The sequence below is a fragment of the Meles meles genome, chromosome 19 (assembly GCF_922984935.1).
Source record: "Meles meles chromosome 19, mMelMel3.1 paternal haplotype, whole genome shotgun sequence".
Taxonomy (NCBI): domain Eukaryota; kingdom Metazoa; phylum Chordata; class Mammalia; order Carnivora; family Mustelidae; genus Meles; species Meles meles.
This window is the reverse complement of record NC_060084.1, coordinates 16,258,224-16,277,186: the sequence shown is the minus strand read 5'-3', so window position 1 is coordinate 16,277,186 and position 18,963 is coordinate 16,258,224. Positions and strand designations below refer to the sequence as shown.

Genomic DNA, 18,963 nt, shown 5'->3' with positions numbered 1-18,963 from the left:
GTATTGTAGAGGGAGAAATACCCAAGTGCCTGTCAGCATCTAGCACATGAGGCTCTGGTCTCCCACCCTCATTTTCTTGGCAGGTCCAGGACCTGTTTGCACTTTCAGGCAACCCTGCTTTGCCTAATCTCTCCTGTTTTCTTTCAGTGCAACACAAGAGGGCGGCATTTCATCACATTCTACTTGAGTTATACTGACCGTGAGCCCAACTTCAATAATTGAAATTGGAAGTTGGAATATTATGTCAAAATTGTTCAGAGTTAATGAAACTCTAGGATTACAATTTCATCCCCAAAACTGTGGGACCAAAATGCATCCAAAAGGAAAGTCATCAGTTTAGCAATGATAGAGGGAAACCTTCCAGTGTGTTATATAGCTCAGAAATAAAATACTATTTGGAGAAGGCTGTTGCTAAGTACCGGGAGTAACTGTTTCCTGAATTCATTCATTGCAGCGGATGTAGTGTACAGAGGTGTTGGCTTATTTCTGCAGACATTAAATTAGAAGATAGAAATAAAAAAGAGACTTCTTTATCTTTTACTTGAAGGTATCTGTAGGTACTGTATACAAACAACAGACGTTGAAGCAAGAGTAAAACATTAGGCATATTAGTCACTGTGCAGTAATTAAAACCAATACCATAAACAAGCACAGATTACTAACTACTAAACAAGTCCCTTAGGTCAGACAGATTCAGTCATTTCTTTCTCTGAGCAATTCCCTTCTGTCATAAGCCACAGAGAGGTGATTAAAAGAAAAATATATCATTGAAGAGTTGGATTTTGCCTTGCCACATTTAGCCCTAAAAATTTATCCCTGATAAGAGGAATTAAATTGTGTAGAGGACCATAAAGATTATTGTCTGGCATCTTTCTACTTCTTCCCCTGCTTTATAACCTAAGTGGCCTCTTGAGCCTAATCAGATTTTGCCAAGATAGCAATCATAAGAATGAGTTACATTTAAGAAAACTAACCAAAAAGATATTAATACAGTCTATTCTATCCCCGATTCATTCCCTGTGGAAAAAGAAACCTACCTTAAAGACTAAAGCAAGTCAAGGAAGTCTGAATAAGAAACCTCAATTTTGCTACAATTTAGAAGGAAACCAAATCTTGTGAGTCTCATTTTCTGGCTTTGATCTGGTTGTCAGTTGGGATGGACTTGCCCAAATGATGGCCCACAGAAAGGCCAAATTTTTCATTTTTCTGCTCATCCTGCACTTCCTTTTTCATTAAGAATCCTGCCTGGAAGTTTAAGTCAAAGAGGCTACTTGGAGCAAAATACAGTGGAGTCTCATCCCAGATATTCTCCAGGCGTTTCTTCCATCCTTCCAAGATCTGAATTCGGGCATCCATAGGTGTGTGCCCAATGCTGTATGTCAGTTGAGGTTCCAAGACTTGGAAGCCACAGAAATGAAGAGTGCCACTCTGGGGATACACAAAAGCACAAACATGAGTCACAGAACAAACCCTACACAGCTTGTGCCATATGCAAACAACAAAAGTTAATCTAGGTTTTCCAGTAAGCCACTCGATATGGGGACCTGAGCCCCCCTGGAGAATCAATTCATAGCTATTTTCTCTCACCTGTGCTCTATTCCTAGCTGTTACCTATGTTAGCCTATTCAGCTGAGCTCCTTTTTAAATGAATAAAACCTTGAAACCCTGCCAGCCTGGGATCCTCTGCCAAAAATACCGGAAGTTCTATTACATAAGGGAGTTTCAGCTTCTTGGCAGCTGACTTGCCAAGGCACGCAGATGTGCCTTTCTCCGCCTCTCCATTTAACCAGATGAGCCTCCGTAAATGATTCTTATAATTTATTCTCCAGTATTAATGGTTCACTCTTAAAGATGGCCACCTCATTTGCTTTTCTCTCCAACCCTCTTCCTTAGAAGAAATTATCTTGATAGTCCAGTGACCAACCCCAAAAAAGCCTACCTCATTCTTCACTTTTGTTCTAACTTCACTCTGGACTAAATCATTTCTTACAATTTTCTAAGAGTTTGTGAGGCTGAAGCAGCACCTGGAGAAGGCCAGGAAGCATGGACAAAGATGTCAGTCATCTGGAGAGAATCGGGGCGCATGGCTATATGAATCTAGGGATTACCTGCACGAGCCCTTGGTTAGGAGGCAGCAATGTTTGGACATGTGCATATTTGAGTTTTTCTTGCAATAAAGGGGCCTGGGAAGACAAGCAGGGCCTAAAAGGGAGCTCCCTGTCCCTGGAGTTCTGAATTATTACATTGCTTTCCTCCTCATCCCTCAGGTCTATTTTCAGTTGGATCTTCAGGATCTGGACTCCACAGAAACCTCAATTAATTAGCACCCCCCCCCGAAGGTTCATTGAAAACAAAGTAACCTGAATTGGCCAGAGAATGATATTCATGTCTCCGTGGATACCCTGCAGAGAGTACATGGAGCCGCTGCCACCAGTGGTGATGGAAAGCACGGTCTTCTTATTCTGCAAAAGGCAAGTCATTGTTTCCCTCCACAGCTCCATGGTGACAGGAAGTTAATGAAACAGCCCCGGGGAAAAGAACACCCAAGTCCGCCCAGCTGCACATTGACTCCACTGAGCTACTCAGTGGGGCTCCAGGAGGCACAACCAGGGCTAGCCCAGGACTCCACACTACTGGTGGCAGATCGGGGGAACCACAAAACCAGGGTGGACTGCTGGCGCCCAAGTAGAACCCTGTTGTTTCTACCTGTCTCCCCGCAGTGCTACACATGTATTTAGTCATGGAATCCAGGAGGCCTCAAAATATTTCTTGTGTAGTAGTTGGGTCTCTAAAAAACTAAGATAGACTTTCTTTTTTTATTTTTATTATGGAAAACATCATACGTAGAGAAAATAGTATAACGATGCTTCCACACACACACACCACCCCCCAGCTTCAACCCTCAGTATGAGCTATAACTCATACCCTTGCCCCTTAGGTTCCCGGGCTATTTTATGAGACTGATGCGCTACCTACTGTGCTAAAGAGGCACCTCCCCAGGTTGTTTTAAAGCAAGTCCTAAAGTCATGTCTAAATACCTCTGAAAACTTTCGGACCCATCTCTCCCAGGATCTCTCTTCATATCTGTTCAAAACCCTGCCTCAGAAGAGAGTTGACCCAGAATCTAGCTGACAGAGAAAGCAGAACTCATCCACCTACCCGGAAAGGTCCCTTGTCATACATGGCGGCATATGTGTAAGCAAACTCCCCTATGAGCACTCGCTCGAACCAGCCTTTCAGGATGGCAGGGACTCCAAACCACTGCAGTGGGAACTGTGGGACAGAGGACAAAGGGGTCAGATCAGAAGGCGGCTCAGGTGCTTAGCTGCTGCCTGTGATGTCACAGAAGGGCAAACCTTTCTTGGTCGGGGCCCTTGTCATTTCTTCTGGAGGAGTTAGCACATTAAAATTATTGTCCTTGGTCAGTCAACTTGACACTGCTTGACTTGCTATCTTTCTCTGATACTTGAATAGTTACTGACCTACAGGAGAGGGGGAAAGAGGGTTGGCTTTTTTTTTATTTAAAGGTTTTTATTTATTTGATAGAGATCACAAGTAGGCAGAGAGCGGAGGAAGCAGGCTCCCCACTGAGCAGAGAGCCCAATGCAGGGCTCGATCCCAGGACCCTGGAATCATGACCAGTGTTGAAGACAGAGGCTTTAACCAACTGAGCCAACCAGGCGCCCTGGGAGTTGGGTTTTAAAACAGAAAGAACACAAGATTGAAAACAAGATTGTGTTCTCGCCCTGATTCTGCCAATGACGTGATGTAAGACCTCTGCCCCATGGGCCCCTTACTTTCCCTAAGTCTCATGTGCCTCACTTGTGAAAAGAGGGGCTTGAGTAACCTCTAGAGGCTTCTTATATTTATGACTGTGAGGGGCCAGACCTGCAGCTTTTTTTTTTTTTAAAGATTTATTTATTTGACAGATAGAGATTACAAGTAGGCAGAGAGGCAGGCAGAGAGAGAGAGGAGGAAGCAGGTTCCCCGCTAAGCAGAGAGCCTGATGCGGGGCTCGATCCCAGGACCCTGGGATCATGACCTGAGCTGAAGGCAGAGGCTTTAACCCGCTGTGCCACCCAGGCGCCCCAGACCTGCAGCTTTTAAGAGAAATGTGTAGGTTGTTTAGACAAGTAGATTTGCTCTCTGTGAATGTTCTACAGTCAGAGCTGAAAATAGAATTGCTTGGCTTGCAGGATATTGAGAGTTTATTCTTCCTCTGGCTGTTTGTGGAGAAGTGAGGAAAGTGAGCAAGAGGCTAGCCCACATGGCACCTCGATTTGAATTAAAGTGTTCCTCCTCAAGATACTATTTGCATGTTGAAAGACTATCATTCATAGTACGCTGATTCTTCTATAGTAAGACTTTGCCTCTCATCCTTTGGTAATAAATCTACAAATCTAATAAATCTAAAAATCTGCAGTGTATATACATTGCCCTTTGATGTTGCTATTTGGCAGTGCACAACCTGCCCAGCTGTACTTATAGTAAATTAAACTTACATGTCAGATAGAAGCTAAATTAAAAGACCCCCAAGATCCACTCCAATTCTAAAATATGAGATGCAGACTTGAAAGCTGCTCCTGCCACTGCCTTGGTTGCACCAGGATACGATGCAACAGAAAATGCGCCCCCAAGAAGGCATTCTCCGGGACAGGACGCGGGCTAATGGCGCGTGGCTTTGATCTATAGCAGCAGGCTTGAGGGTCGAATAAAAGACCTAAAAGTTTGGATTCTTTGCAGCTGACTGAATAATTGCAAAAACCACAGCTGGCGTTGCCCTCCTTGTGCTGTTTCTCGTGTCACAGACATCCCAGGTTTAGTATCAAAAAGCTGGTTAGAACCGGGAGAAGCAAAGCCACTGAGTCCAGTCTAGCATTTTCAGGAAAGAGGCCTAACAAGAAGCATATGCATGCCCAGTACTGACTGCCTAGCAGGGTGACAGCTTCCAGAAGAAGAAAGGCCCCAGTCTGCAGCTGGAACACATTAAGCAGAGCAGCGGGCCCTTCAGCTGGAAGGCTCCCAGAGGTCTGTCTCCCATGCTTCCCTCGGCAGACCCTTCGGGGTACTGATGCAGAAAAGGGGGGCAACGGCAAACTGGGAGAGATCCCACAAGGAATCACTAATTGAAGAAAAGTGCCAAGCTCTGGTGTCACTTCTGTAGCCACTCCTCCCATAGAGGAGTACGGCCAGGTGCACCAGGTCTATCAATCTGTGTAATAGCGCACCTTTGAAGTCATCACCGTTCTTTACAGAGAATGCACTCAGGTGGGTAACTGACTTTCCTAAGATCACATAGCTAACGAGGTGACCGGGCTCGGGCTGTAAGAACTCAAGTGTCCCGACACCTCCTCTGCTGTCTGACCACACCTGAAAAATCACAAGGTCCGCAGCTTCCAGCTTCTTTTGTTCCGCCACAATATCCGGGCACAGACGGCCTTCTTTATAAGCTAGAGCAGACTCGGCAGGATACTGAAAGTTCCCCGGGTCCTTCAGTTTGCCTGCCACAAGGAAAAAGACAGGTTGGAGCCAAAAGGGCCCAGGCAGGGCCAAAGAACCCACAGCTGAGACGTGCCACAGAGACCTCATGAAAGGAGGGAGCTGCTCCTACCTGTGATGTCCTTTCTGGAGATGACGGGATTGAAGTTCATGGCATATAGGTCTGACACAGTGACCTCCCATCCTTTCCTCTTCAAGGCCTCCACCGCAGCCTCCTTCATGGCATAGTTGAAGGATGTCTTCTCTGCGTGGGCGAGGACGATCAGTGCTCTTCTGGCTGCTCAGGTACACACAAGGCATATGGAGAAAATCAGTTACCGAGCAGCAAAGCTTCAGCTGCAGGGCAGCCAAGCCAGGATCCACAAGGCAAGAATCAGCTTCAGGCGTGCCTGGCTGGCGCAGTTGGCAAAGCAGGGGGCTGTTGATCTTGGGGTTGTGACTTCAAGCCCCACATTGGGCATAGAGATTGCTAAATAAATAAATAAACTTAAAAGAAAAAAAAGGGAGGGGCGCCTGGGTGGCTCAGTGGGTTAAAGCCTCTGCCTTCGGCTCAGGTCGTGATCCCAGGGTCTGGGGATCAAGCCCCGCATCAGGCTGTCTGCTCAGCAGGGAGTCTGCTTCCCCCTCTCTCTCTCTGCCTGCCTCTCTGTCTGCTTGTGATTTCTGTTTGTCAAATGAATAAATAAAATCTTAAAAAAAAAAGAAGAAGAAGAAAAGAAAGGGAGAGTCTACTTTGTTAGGCAGTAGGGGATGCAGTCACCCACTGAGGCCAGAAACGTATTTTCTCCTTAAAAGTACCAACAAATAAAGAAGGCATCTTAGCTTAGTGGCTGATTTTGTTGGCATACTTAATTGGCCATCTGCATGAAAATGGAATTAACCCCTTAGAAAACTAATATAAGGTGTTAGGAGTCAGGATAGTGGTTCCCCTTGTCAAGGAGTAGTGATGAGAAGGGGCTTTGCGGGTACTGGCGATGTTCTATTTCTTCATCTGGGTGCTAATCACACAAGTCTGTGACAAGCCACTTCGAATTTGTGCACTTTTCAGTGCGTCTATTATATTCAATTTTGTATTTTGAGTGGGTTTTTGTTTGTTTTTCCAGTATCCCACAAACACACAACATAGAGCAATAAATTCCTGGCAGAGTAAAGCTCTAAAGGGAGAATTTGTATAACCTCAAGATAGAGAATATTTTTAAGAAAGACTAGAGATTCAGAAACCATGAAGGAAAAGCTTGCCAGATAAAGTCACATGAAAATTAAAAATTTGTGTGTACCAGAAGGCACCATAAACAGAGTCAGAAGACAATCAGCTCGGAGAAGGTATCTGCAACTCTTATCACAAAGGGTTAAAATCCCAAACAATGCCTATAAACAGAAAAAGACAATGCAACAGAAAAACAACTCAAGGCCACTGCTGCTATACAAGGATAAAGAAATGCCAATGACAAAAAACAAATGAGCAAGTCTGCCCAGCACTTTAGGAAAGTGCCCTCACGAAAAGCACATTAAAATGAGATATTAGGGGCGCCTGGGTGGCTCAGTGGGTTAAGACTGCCTTCGGCTCAGGTCATGATCTCAGGGTCCTGGGATTGAGCTCCGCACCCAGCTCTCTGCTCAGCAGGGAGCATGCTTCCCCTTCCCCCTCTGCCTGCCTCTCTGCGTACTTGTGATCTCTGTCTGTCAAATAAACAAATAAAATCTTAAAAAAAAAAAAAGAGAGAAAGAGAGAGATTATTATTTACCCATCAGATTGGCAAAGCTGCAGCACCGGGCTGGCTCAGTCCGTGGAGGGTGCAAGTCTTGATCTCAGGGTTGTGAGTTCAGGCCCCACGTTGGGTGTAGAGATTACTTATAAATAAAATCTTAAAAAAAAAAAAAAAAAGATTGGCAAAACAATTTAAGACAAGGAATACTGAGGTCTATTAAGACTGCAGGAAGACTGGCATGTTGTTGGTGAGAATACAAACTGCATTCACCTTTGAGGAGAGTAATCAGGCTGAATCTTTTAAAATTGTAAAGACACATAAATCTTTGGGGCACCTGGGTGGCTCAGTTGGTTACGTGCCTGACTCTTGATCTCGGCTCAAGTCACGATCTCAGGGTTGTGAGATTGACCCCTGTGTCGGCATGGAGTCTGCTTAGGATTCTTTTTCCCTCTCCACCTTCCCTCTCTGTTCACTCCCTCTAAAAAAAAAAAAAAGACAAAGAAAGAAACTACATATATGTGTGGGTAGATTTGCAGTATATAGGTATGAGGGGAAATTAGTTTTTTTAGCTAAGAGATGACAAGGAGATAGAGACAGAGGGGAAAGATTTATTTATTTTTTCTTGGACCTGTATTAATAAAATTGTTAGAACAGGAATGCTATAGTCTTACAAGAACAGCATTTTAAGTTCTTTTTTTTTTTTAGGATTTTATTTATTAGAGAGAGAGGGTATGAATGGGGGGAGGAGGGTCAGAGAGAGAGAGAGAGGGAGAAGCAGGCTCCTCACTGAGGAGAAGCAGGCTCCTTGCTGAGCAGGGAGCCCGATGTGGGGCTTGATCCCAGGATCCCGGGATCACGACCCCAGCCAAAGGCAGATGCTTTTTTTTTTTTTTTAAGATTTTATTTATTTATTTGACAGATGGAGATCACAGAGAAGCAGGCAGAGAAGAGGAAGCAGGCTCCCCGCTGAGCAGAGAGCTTGATGCAGGGCTCGATCCCAGGACCCTGAGATCATGGCCTGAGCCGAAGGCAGAGGCTTTAACCCACTGAGCCACCCAGGCGCCCCAAAGTTCTATTTATTTTAAAGTCATCTCTATACCCAAGGTGGGGCTCGAACTCACAACCCAGAATCCTGAGCTCCTCCAACTGAGCCAGCCAGGTGCCCCTTTTTCTTCTTTATTTTAACTGAAGTATATTTGACACACAATGTTACTTTCATTTCAGATGAACAACACAGTGATTCTGCATGTCTGTACATTAGGCTGGGCTCACCCCAAATGTAGCTACCACCTGCCCTACCCCACCACACTGTTATAACACCACTGATTATATTCCCTGTGCTGTACCCTTCACTTCCCCCTCCACTGCCCCCCACCCCGACTTATTCGTTCCATAACTGGAAGCCCGGATCTCCCACTCCCCTTCACCCATTTTGTCCTTCTGCCTATTCCACTCCCCTCTGGCAAAGTCCCTTTGTTTTTTTGTATTTATGGGTATATGTCTTCTTGTTTGTTCATTGTTTGGGTCTTTAGATTCCATATACAAGGGAAATGCTATATGCCTTTCTCTGCAAGAATACCATTAATGGGTGCTTACTATGTGCTAGGCACTGCTTGGAGTGCTTTGCATTCTTTTGCAGTTGTCCTGGCAATGCTGAGATAGCTACAATGAGTATCCTCGTGTCATAGATGGGAACACTGAGGCACAAACAAGTCAAGAAAGTTAGCATAGTGAGAGGTGAAACTGGAGTATTATTTATTTGTAAGACAGCGAACGTGAGAGCCAGAGAGAGACTGAGAGAACAAGTGAAAGGAGGGGCAGAGGGAGCCCGACATGTGACTCGATCCCAGGACCGTGGCATGAACCTGAGCTGAAGGCAGATGCTTCACCGACTAAGTCACCCAGGCGCCCCTGAAACTGGAGTAATTTTAAAATATATAGACATAGGGGCGCCTGACTGGCTCAGTGAGGGAAGTTAGGGCTCTTGATCTCATGGTTGAGACTGCAATCACCACGCTGCGTGTATAGATTATTTTTTTTTTAAAGTACACACACATACACTCCATATATATATGGAGAGAAAAAGATAAATCTACACAACCGCAGGCAGGCGGGGGCGTAGGGGTGGGCAGAGTATGGAAGAGAATGGAGGATTACACCACCACCACCGCTCCTGGTAACAGTTGTGCCCACGGACGGAGCTCCAATGGGCGCAGGTGCTTCGGGTTAAATTCAAGCAGGTGTCAGCCTCCCGCCCCCACCCTCGCGAGAGCAGCGTCGCCATGCTTGCTCGTGGCGTTTCAGGCTCTGTAAACTCCGTGTGGCGGAATACAAGCTTGATAGGGCATTTAAATGCTATGAAAGTGGTTTATCTGCTTTGGATGGCGGGGGGGAGGGAAAAGAGCTCCTGGGGCTGCCTCAACAAGCTCCTACCCCCAGCCTTTTTTTTTTTTTTTTTTCATCCTTTTTTTTTTTAATCAACTCCAGGACTTCCCATTCTCGGGAGAAATGTGAGTACCTGAAGTTCCGACGAACATTTCCTCTGTGACTTAACTTTGCATTTGTTATATCAGTGTTTACTGAATACTGCTTTGTCAGACTTTTATTCTCTTGGCTTCCTACCTATATATAAATATTTTAAATTTTTTTTTAAAGATTTTATTTATTCAGTTGACAGAGATCACAAGGAAGCAGAGAGGCAGGCAGAGAGGAGGAAGCAGGCTCCCTGCTGAGCAGAGAGTCCGATGCGGGGCTCGAGCCCAGAACCCTGAGATTATGACCCAAGCCAAAGGCAGAGGCTTAACCCACTGAGCCACCCAGGCGCCCCATTTTAACAGAATCAGTATCAACAAGCATTTCCTAAGTAGTAAAATATAAAGGTACTTCATGTAAAATGAGAAAATCAGGCTATCTACCCTTTCGCTGATGAGTAGCTGATGAGCTACTAGCTACAGGATGCCTGATACCTTCAAATACGAGCAATGTGAGAGAAAGACACAAACAGGAAGGACATATTTGCGAGAAATAGAACCAACAAAGTTCAGTATCTGGAATATATTGATTCCTAAAAGCAACGCAGTAGGAAAATCGTAAAAGGTTCTGCACACACAACACTGATTTGCAGTCCACAGAGTAGTTGTGTTGCTTTGCCAGAGGGAAAGGGTAAACGGGAGAATCATACCCCACATCATAACACCAAGTCACTCGTTGCCAGTCCTTTTCCATGGACAAACCTGCGGTCTTTGGACTTGAAGGGTCCAGTGGCCCTTCCTGCCACTTACCTAGCTGTATGACAAGCTTGATTTTCTCAGGATTTACCCTGAGAAGGGAACTAAGAAAGACACACAGAAAACTAATGGCGTTAGCCTGACAGGGGAGACCAGGGACAAAATTCCTGAGGAAAACCATTCACTTCAGGGCTGGCCGATAAGGAAAGGCTTCAGGGGAGCCGCTGTTGCAGGAGAGGTTTGAAAGACAAATGGGGCTTTCTAATTTAACGTTCATTTCTGTTTGCCAGGCACACCAATGACCTAACAGAAGCCATTGCTTATCCCAAAGCTGAGCCTGTCCTTGTTAATGCAACTCTCTTCAGATTTCAGTCCCTGCTTGAAATACGCTCCCTGTTTCTGTCCTTTTCTGTGTTCTCAGATCCCTTGTTCCTTCCCCACCGGCTTTTGCGTTCTCTATCCACCAGAGTCAACTTTTTCCCTCCCTGTGCAATGCTCATGTTCTAACTCATCCTCTCAACCTCTCCATCAGGCTTGAGTGAGTACCTCCTACCCACTGGGCACTGCTTTAGGCATTTGGGATACACCAGTGTGCAAAAACACACAATATTTCCACAGAGCATACATTTTGGTGTATGGCCAAAGCCTCCCGACTGTTTCAGGGGACTTGGCCTCTGTCCTCTTCTAAGGCTACCACGTTCCTACAATTCTCTGCCTTCAAACTCGGGCCAATCCGAAACCAAGTTTTCTCGAACATTCCAGAGTGCATGGTACTCTATGGAGCTGCACTTTCATTCAAGACCAACATAGAACTTAAACGACAGAAGAAGATAAAGCTGGACGAGAACGAAAAGAGGTCATGGCACCTTGTTTTAATGTAAAGCACATCCAGATATCTTTAGCGGTAAAAGGGAACATTATCCACACCATCGTTGTGGCAGAAGAAGAAGCAACAGAATAAGGGCAGGCCCTCTAACCAGGTTTGTGCGTGCTGTTTCTGCTTCCTGGGCTCCTCGGGTTCCTGGAGGAACACGTACATGCCAGTCAGAGGCACTTCGTGGTTGTAACAAACACTCTGGATGCACAGAATATTCTGTAAGATGGGAAAATCAGGAACTGGCTCTTGCCCTGTATTGGAGGAGGGAGTGCTGGTGCCCTGAGGACAGCTTTGAAGGAAGCAGAACCCCTAAGGTGCAGGTAGGAAGCCTTGTCAGCTGCAAAGCAGTCTCTCTCAGACGCTTCCCTAGGTTTCTAGAAACTCTGGGTGGGCTTCCAATCCCTGGCTCAGCCCTTTTCACAGAGACTCTAACCCTAGTTTGTCAACCGCAACATTAAGTCCATCCCCTCACTTCCTTTTGGCAAGATGAGATTCTCTGCCTGTGTGTTTTCAGAAAACAGAACGAGGTTCAGAGGGAAGGAAATTGCAAGGTGGAATTCTGTTGCAGCAGAGGAGATAGCTGCCTCAATGGTAGCACTGTCCCATCTGGGAATGAGGCTTTCTGGGAAAGAGCACCCTCCGCCTGCAGGTGTTCCTTGCAGCTGGGGTGTCTCTGATGCCAGGCCTGCATCAGGTAAAGTTGGGGTGACCCATAAGGTACCCCTCGGGTAGATGGTGGAGAGGGGAGGCTCTGTCACTCCCAAGGGTCACAATCAAAACTGTCCCCTGGCCAGACAGCCTGGGGCTGGTCTCTATCCAACTAAAGGGAACAACTTCCCCAGCTCCAGCCATCACTGGATCTTTTTAATTTTCCTCCAGAAGCAGAGAATTCACCTTTTTAAATGAAATAAACAATATTTACTGTGGATAGTAGCAACTTATACCAAAATGTTTTAAAGTATGTAAGGCCAAACAAAGTGTGCTACTGGGCCAAATTTGCCCTCGGACGACCGGTTCCAGCCTGTTCTGGAAGGCATTTTTATTTTTTTATTTTTTTTTTGCTTCCGAGGTCAAGTCTCTCTAAAACGCCCACCCAGTTTGTGCGAATGGAGTAGAAACAGGAGTTCCCCTTCCCTCCGTTGTCTGGTCAGGGCTTATCCCAGGATGCTAATCCCTTTGCTTTCCAAGCCCCTCGGGGCTCCCGCAGACAAACGTGGGCCAGGAGCCTCTGTGCTCCACAGCGTGGCGAGGCACTCACCAGCCAGGGCTCGGGTGGTGCGTTGATTGGCTGCGCTGCTGGCCGTGGCAAAGTCGTCGCGGGGCTGTAGTGGACCAGGTCTGCAGACAGAGGCTGGGGCTCCGGGGTGCCCCGTGCAGAGCGCCCGCCATTTTATAGCTCCTCGCGCCCGGCCCACTGGACCGGGGCCCGCCAGGGCGGAGCCGACTTCTGGGACCTGGGGCACAGGGCGGGGCGCGCCTAGGCTGCGGTTCTGGGAAGGAAGGGGAGTTTGGGGGCGGGAGTGGGGACCCCCGGGGACCCCCGACGTGGAAGAAGGGGGCCTTGAAGACGCGGGGGGGAGGGGCGGTGAGAGGGCGCGGCTAAAGAGTCCGGGTGCGGGTGGCATGCCCATCTGGACTCTGTCCAGAAACCACTTGGGGACACCAGGGTGCCAGTGTCTGGTGGAGTCCCGGCGCGCCCTGGTGCCTCTCCCAGCCTCCGGAAAGCGCCTTCGCACGGAATGGGGCAGACAAGGAGGAGGGTGTACAGGGTTGTGGTCCTTAAGCCTCAAATTCGCTGAGTCACTGTGACTCTGGACTTCGATTTTGATGCCTGAGGTAGCTTGGGATACCTGTTCCCGGGAAAGGGAATTGGGAATTCGTTTCTTCCTTGGCTAGGTTCAGATTCTGCCCTCCAGGGTCCAGGAAGATGCATTTCCCTTGGTGCCAACCCCTGCTCCTGGGATCGGTTTGGTTTTGTGCCCCAAGAGCTCATCCCAGGGGCGATAGCAGTAACAGGGAAGCATTTAAGAACAGCCAAGACAAATGAAGGTGGAGTGGCTTTACACACAGCCCTACTTGGAGAAGCTGAACAGAGCACAGAGAAAAATTCTCAAGCCTTACCAAGTGAAAGCTAAAGTCTTAATCCTACAGGTTTTATTGTGCTTGTTTTAGTCTGCTTTGCTGATGCTGATTTTTTTTTTTTTAATGAATTTAACGTTTGTGGCAACCTCGCATTGAACAAATCTGAGGACACCCTTTGTCCAACGGCATTTACTTGTTTTGTTTCTGTGACATATTTTGGTAATTCTTGGCAATATTTCAAATCTTTTCATTATATTTGGTGTGTTGATCTGTGATCCGTGATGATAACTCCCTGAAAGCTCAGATGATTAGCATTTTTTTAACAATGAAGTATATCTCCCCCTCCCCACACTCCCACCAAGGGGGCTCAGTCTGTTAAATGCCTGCCTTCAGCTAGAGACTGGAGATCAAGCCATGCTTCCAGCCACTTGCTCAGCAGAGAGCCTACTTCTCCCTCTGCCCCTTACCCTGCTTTTGCTCCCTCGCTCTCTCTCTCAAATAAGTAAATAAAATCTTAAAATACACACATAATGAAGGATTTTTAAATTAAGATATGCACATTGTTAGACATAATGCTATTGTACACTTACTAGAGTAAGTGTGGGGTAAACATAAGTTTTATATGTACTAGGAAACCAAAAAATTGATGTGACTTACTTTATTGTGGTTATCTGCAACCAAACCCGCAATATCTCTGACGAATGCCTGTACTGCCGAAGGGGAAGGAAGAATAGAACTTTAAAGTGTAACCATCAGGGGTGCCTGGGTGGCTCAGTGGGTGAAGCCTCTACCTTCAGCTCCGGTCATGATCTTAGGGTCCTGGGATCAAGTCCCACATCAGGCTCTCTGCTCAGCAGGGAACCTGCTTCCCCCTCTCTCTGTCTGCCTCTTTGGCTACTTGTGATCTCTCTCTCTCTCTGTCAAATAAAAATCTTTTAAAAATAATTAAAAAATAAAGTGTAACCATCAGAAAAATTAGAAATGAAAACTAAGAAAATTCAGAGGGAAGGGAGATGGGAAGGGTTTGTAAAATTTAAGGGTGTGCTTAAAAAACTCAATAATCGGGGTGCCTGGGTGGCTCAGTGGTTTAAGCCTCTGCCTTCGGCTCAGGTCATGATCCCAGGGTCCTGGGATGGAGTCCTGCGTCGGGCTCTCTGCTCGGCAGGGAGCCTGCTTCCTCCTCTCTCTCTCTCTGTCAAATAAATAAAAAATAAAATCTTAAAAAAAAAACTCAATAATCAAGACAAATAACTATCTTTTAAGTCTGTTTTTTTTCCCTTTTTTAAGGTTTTATTTTATTTATTTTTTAAATTTATTTGACAGAGAGCAATCACAACTAAGCAGAGAGGCAGGGAGAGAGAGAGGAGGAAGCAGGCTCCCCGCGGAGCAGAGAGCCCGATGTGGGGCATGATCCCAGGACCCCGGGATCATGACCTGAGCCGAAGGCAGAGGCTTTAACCCACTGAGCCACCCAGGCATCCCAGGTTTTATTTTTTAAGTAATCTGTATACGCAATGTGGGGATTGAGAGTTATACACCCCACCAAGTGGGCCAGCCAGACACCCTGATAAATAACTCTTTAACACAATGTTTTTGAAAATCATTTTGCAGAAAAGAAAGTGATGATAGACAAAATATAAAAATGTTAGGGGAACCTGGGTGGTTCAGTAGTTAAGCCTCTGCCTTGGGCTTGGGTCATGATCCCAGGGTCCTGGGATCGAACCCCACATTGGGCTCCCTGCTCAGTGGGAAACCTGCTTCTCCCTCTCCCTTTGCTTCTCCCCCTACATGTGTGTGTGCTCTCTCTCTGTCAAATAAATAAACAAAATCTTAAATATCTATCTAGATAGATAGATAGATAGATATAGATGTTAAAGATTAGTTACAGTGCCAAGCCAAGCCATGTTGAGCCTAGAGAAAAATGAACATTCACTTAATACCAATTCATTCTTTATTCTGTTAAAAAATAAAATTAAGGGGCACCTGGGTGGCTTAGTCATTAAGAGTCTGCCTTCGGCCATGGTCGTGATCCCAGGGTCCTGGAATTGAGACCTACATTGGGCTCCCTGCTCAGCACGAAGCTTGCTTCTCCCTCTCCCTCTGCCTGCTGCTCCCCCTACTTGTCCTCACTCTCTGTCAAATAAATAAATAAAATCTTTGAAAAAAAAAATAAATAAAAAATAAAATTCAACAGTACGTTTGGAAGAGGCTTTATTCAATGATTCATGAACCAGGCAGCATCCAGTCTAGCAGGTAGAATGGGGGTCTGAGGAGCTGTACAAAATGAAAGACTTCTATAGGCAGAAAAGGGGGGGGGGGGGACAAGTAAGTTACACTTTGTGAAAAGTGGATCGGTTTCTTTTGAGGTTATTTTCCTTGAGGGGGTGGTGGAAGGGTCTATCAGGTAGATTACCTAACTAGTGCTGATCAGGCCATTCCTGACTGATTTAAACTGCAAGTCTGTTCAGTAACATAGGGCTAAGCGTAAGTGACTCCATTTTGGATCTGTTATCTTGTTTTAGCAATTGCCCCCTTCAGTTAGACCCTCAGCCCAAGAGATCTGATTTAAAAATGCAAGGTTTTAGGGGTGCCTCTGCCTCCGGCTCAGGTCATAATCTCTGGGTCTTAAGATCAAGTCCTGCCGGGGCTCACTACTCAGCCTTCTGCTCCTCGCCCCCCCACCCCAGCTCATGCTCACTGGCTCTCTCTTGTGAGCCCTCTCTCTCTCTCTAATAAATAAATATATATATATATTTTAATGCAAGGCTTTAGTCCTATTCCCAGTTACTCTCTGGAAGTCTTCATTGATTATGTATAATTCACAGGTCACATAACATTGGGTTCATGTTCCTTAAATCAGTTATTCTCTTGGATTCTTTACTGTGTTCTAATCTTAGGGAGATCATTTGCTTGGTGGTGGAGGGCAGAAAATATGCCTTTAAAGCCTTCGAGAGAATATAGTACACTGAGGAGGCTATGGTTATTGTAAGCAAGATAATGCCAAATGTCTGGAGTACACATGAGAGCCAAGACCCAAGCCAATCAGAATCAAATAGGTCAAAGAAAGACCCCAGTTGAAGGGGCACTTTTTAAAGCCAACTGACTTTCTCAGTGATCATATACAGCCACGTCTCAACTTCCAAGTGTCCACCTGAGTGCAGCACGTGGTGTTGGCCACGGCACAAAAACCTCTTGCTCAGCTAAAAGATCATCAGCTGCTCTCCTCTTACCAGGAACGATGTTGGCTAGAGAGATTAGGGATGTCTATAGGGCAGCTAACGCGTTAGCAGCAGATTCTGCAATATCTTCAAGAGTTAGGGAGAGGTGCCTGATCATAGCCTCACTGGCACTTACCTTAACCAGGACAGGACAGTAGGGATCTGCCACAGGAAATGAATTTTGAATCATGAGTGACTCTTGGTAATTCCCATTTGAATCTGTGACTAGGGACCAGAAAGGTGAGAGTCAGTAAAACTGGAGGGCTGCAGACTGCACAGGCGGTTTATTCTGGTTACTCTTGCCTTGTGTCCCTTTCTTTGAACAGAGACATGAGTTTCCCTGGTTTGGGATCATTAACGAGAGTCCGGGAAAGGGACTCTGAGGATTAGGGAGCCCAACATGATAGAAAGTGGCTGTTTGTTTCAGAGAAGCCAAGTATGGTGGCAAATCTGACAGTTACTTGGAGGTTGCAGTACCCACTCCCCTGCCGCCCCGCCCCACACACGGCTTGCAGTGGCCCAAGCTAGGTGAACAATGGCGTCGTTCATCCAGGCCAGAGCAAGGCAAAAGGTGAGCAAAAGAATCATCAAGACCTTCATGGTGTAACAATTAGGAAGAGGATGGTCATAGAGGGAAGAAAGAATGGAAACAATGTCAGAGCAACATTAGTTACTTGTCTTTTTCCTCAGTTAGATTTTTTTTTTTTTTTTTTGAGGTCTCTGTCCTTTGCACAGGGCCAGGTGCCAGGTAGCACCTGCTTCAGCTGTGAGATGTGTATCCCCAGGTTTGACACTTTGAAATTGGGCGGCAGGGTCAGTGGTCAAGAGTACTTGGTAGGGTCCTTCCCGTCAATCTTCATTTTGCAAAAGCATCAGAGTAAAATAGGAACTGTCTGTAAATGACAAAGACTTTAAAATGTCCATGGTTGGGGCACCTGGGTGGCTCAGTTGTTAAGCATCTGCCTTCGGCTCAGGTCATGATCCCAGGGTCCGGGGATCGAGCCCTGCATCGGGCTCCCTTCTCAATGGAAAGCTTCCTTCTCCCTCTTTCACTCCCCCTGCTTCTGTTCCCTTTCTCGTTGTGTCTCTCTCTGTCAAATAAATAAAAAAAATAAAATGTCCATGGTTAAGCATCTGATGAGAGTTCATTATAATAGAATTGACAAGGACATTTGGTTATTTCTGTTATGTATTTTAAGATCATAAATGGAATGATAACATTGTCCTAGGACATATCAGATTTGAAGGAGTTTTGTACTATTTCTATAACCCCTATCTTAATAGGCATCCATACAAATATCACCTAAGGAGAATTAGCCTCACTTCTTATTTGATAATGCTTGCCGGGTAATTTAATATACCGAAGAAACGTTATTATTTTAACATCTTTGTAGGTGAGAGAGAAATCCTTTAGCTTTCCCAGGGAACATCCGGTAAACCTTAAAGTTAGTTTGAGGTCAAAAGATCCCATTTAGAATTTTATTTGAAGAAAATGTCGAATGGTTTGTACATTTGATTAGATAGGATATAGATCAAGGGCACCTGGGTGGCTCAGTCAGTTAAGTGTCTAACTCTTGATGTCAGCTCAGGTTGTGATCTCAAGGTCCCTAAGATTGAGCCCTGTGTCAGGCTCTGCAATGATCATGGAGCCTCCTCGAGATTTTTTGTTTTTCTCTTTCCCCTGGCTTGCACTTGCTTTCTAGTAAATAAATAAATACTAGGAAATAATGTGGAATTACCTACTTAACCAAAGTGATGACATATGTTAAAGGCAAGTACAGATGTTTACTTTGTTGTAAGAAGACCCAAAATCTTTGCTGTCCAGGCAAATTACCTAAATGATAAGGAAACTTTTACAATCACATAAAAAGCAGACCAGAAATCTAAGAAAACCTGTCCTTTTAAGAGAGAGAAAACTAAATCTAATTTTGTACCAGTGTACTTTCCATATAAAAACTCATTAAAGGGGGCACCTAGGTGGCTCAGTCAGTTCAGGGTCCGCCTTTGGTTCAGCTCATGATCCTAGGGTCCTGGGATCAAGTTCCAGGTCAGGTTCCCTGATCAGCGGGGAGTTTGCTTCTCCCTCTGCCCCTCCCCCTGCTCCTGTTTTTTCCCTCTCTCTCTCTCTCTCTCTCTCAAATAAATAAAATCAATCAATCTCATTTAAAAAAGTCCCAAATACCCTTAAATCCTTTCCAATCTTAGCTAGCTGAACCAAACATAGACTTCCTTTCCCAACATACCCCTTTTTCACAAATCCTGGGTTTTTTTAATCGCCATTCAGATTTTGTCCTATGTTTTATTCCCACTTTTTCTCATTCTGGAACAATCAATCATTTTACTTCTTTATC

General features: G+C 45.6%; 1 protein-coding gene across 2 annotated transcripts; it reads right to left on the bottom strand.

Annotated features, from left to right (window-relative positions):
• Positions 1-514: 514 nt before the first annotated feature.
• Positions 515-12,973, bottom strand: NQO1 (NAD(P)H quinone dehydrogenase 1). 2 transcript variants are annotated; one of them, XM_045989272.1, is made up of 7 exons: positions 12,571-12,687; positions 7,245-7,364; positions 5,612-5,776; positions 5,371-5,501; positions 3,160-3,273; positions 2,361-2,462; positions 515-1,428 (listed from the first exon to the last, which is right to left on the bottom strand). In XM_045989272.1, exons 2-7 carry the CDS (start codon positions 7,246-7,248, stop codon positions 1,123-1,125), a joined length of 822 nt encoding a protein of 273 aa, XP_045845228.1. In that variant the 5' UTR covers positions 7,249-7,364; positions 12,571-12,687; the 3' UTR covers positions 515-1,122. The 2 variants fall into 2 exon arrangements, with proteins under 2 accessions (XP_045845228.1, XP_045845227.1); XM_045989271.1 differs by lacking the exon at positions 7,245-7,364 and having other exon boundaries at positions 12,571-12,973.
• Between the last annotated feature and the right edge of the window lie 5,990 nt (positions 12,974-18,963).

Coding starts and splice junctions, on each gene's coding strand:
- NQO1 (XM_045989271.1), bottom strand. CDS start 12,943: ATGGGCATGCCACCCGCACCCGGACTCTTTAGCCGCGCCCTCTCACCG. Junction 5,777..12,570: donor CACCACCCGAGCCCTGGCTG/GTGAGTGCCTCG, acceptor GTACCTGAGCAG/CCAGAAGAGCACTGATCGTC. Junction 1,429..2,360: donor TCATTCTCTGGCCAATTCAG/GTTACTTTGTTT, acceptor GTGTATCCCCAG/AGTGGCACTCTTCATTTCTG.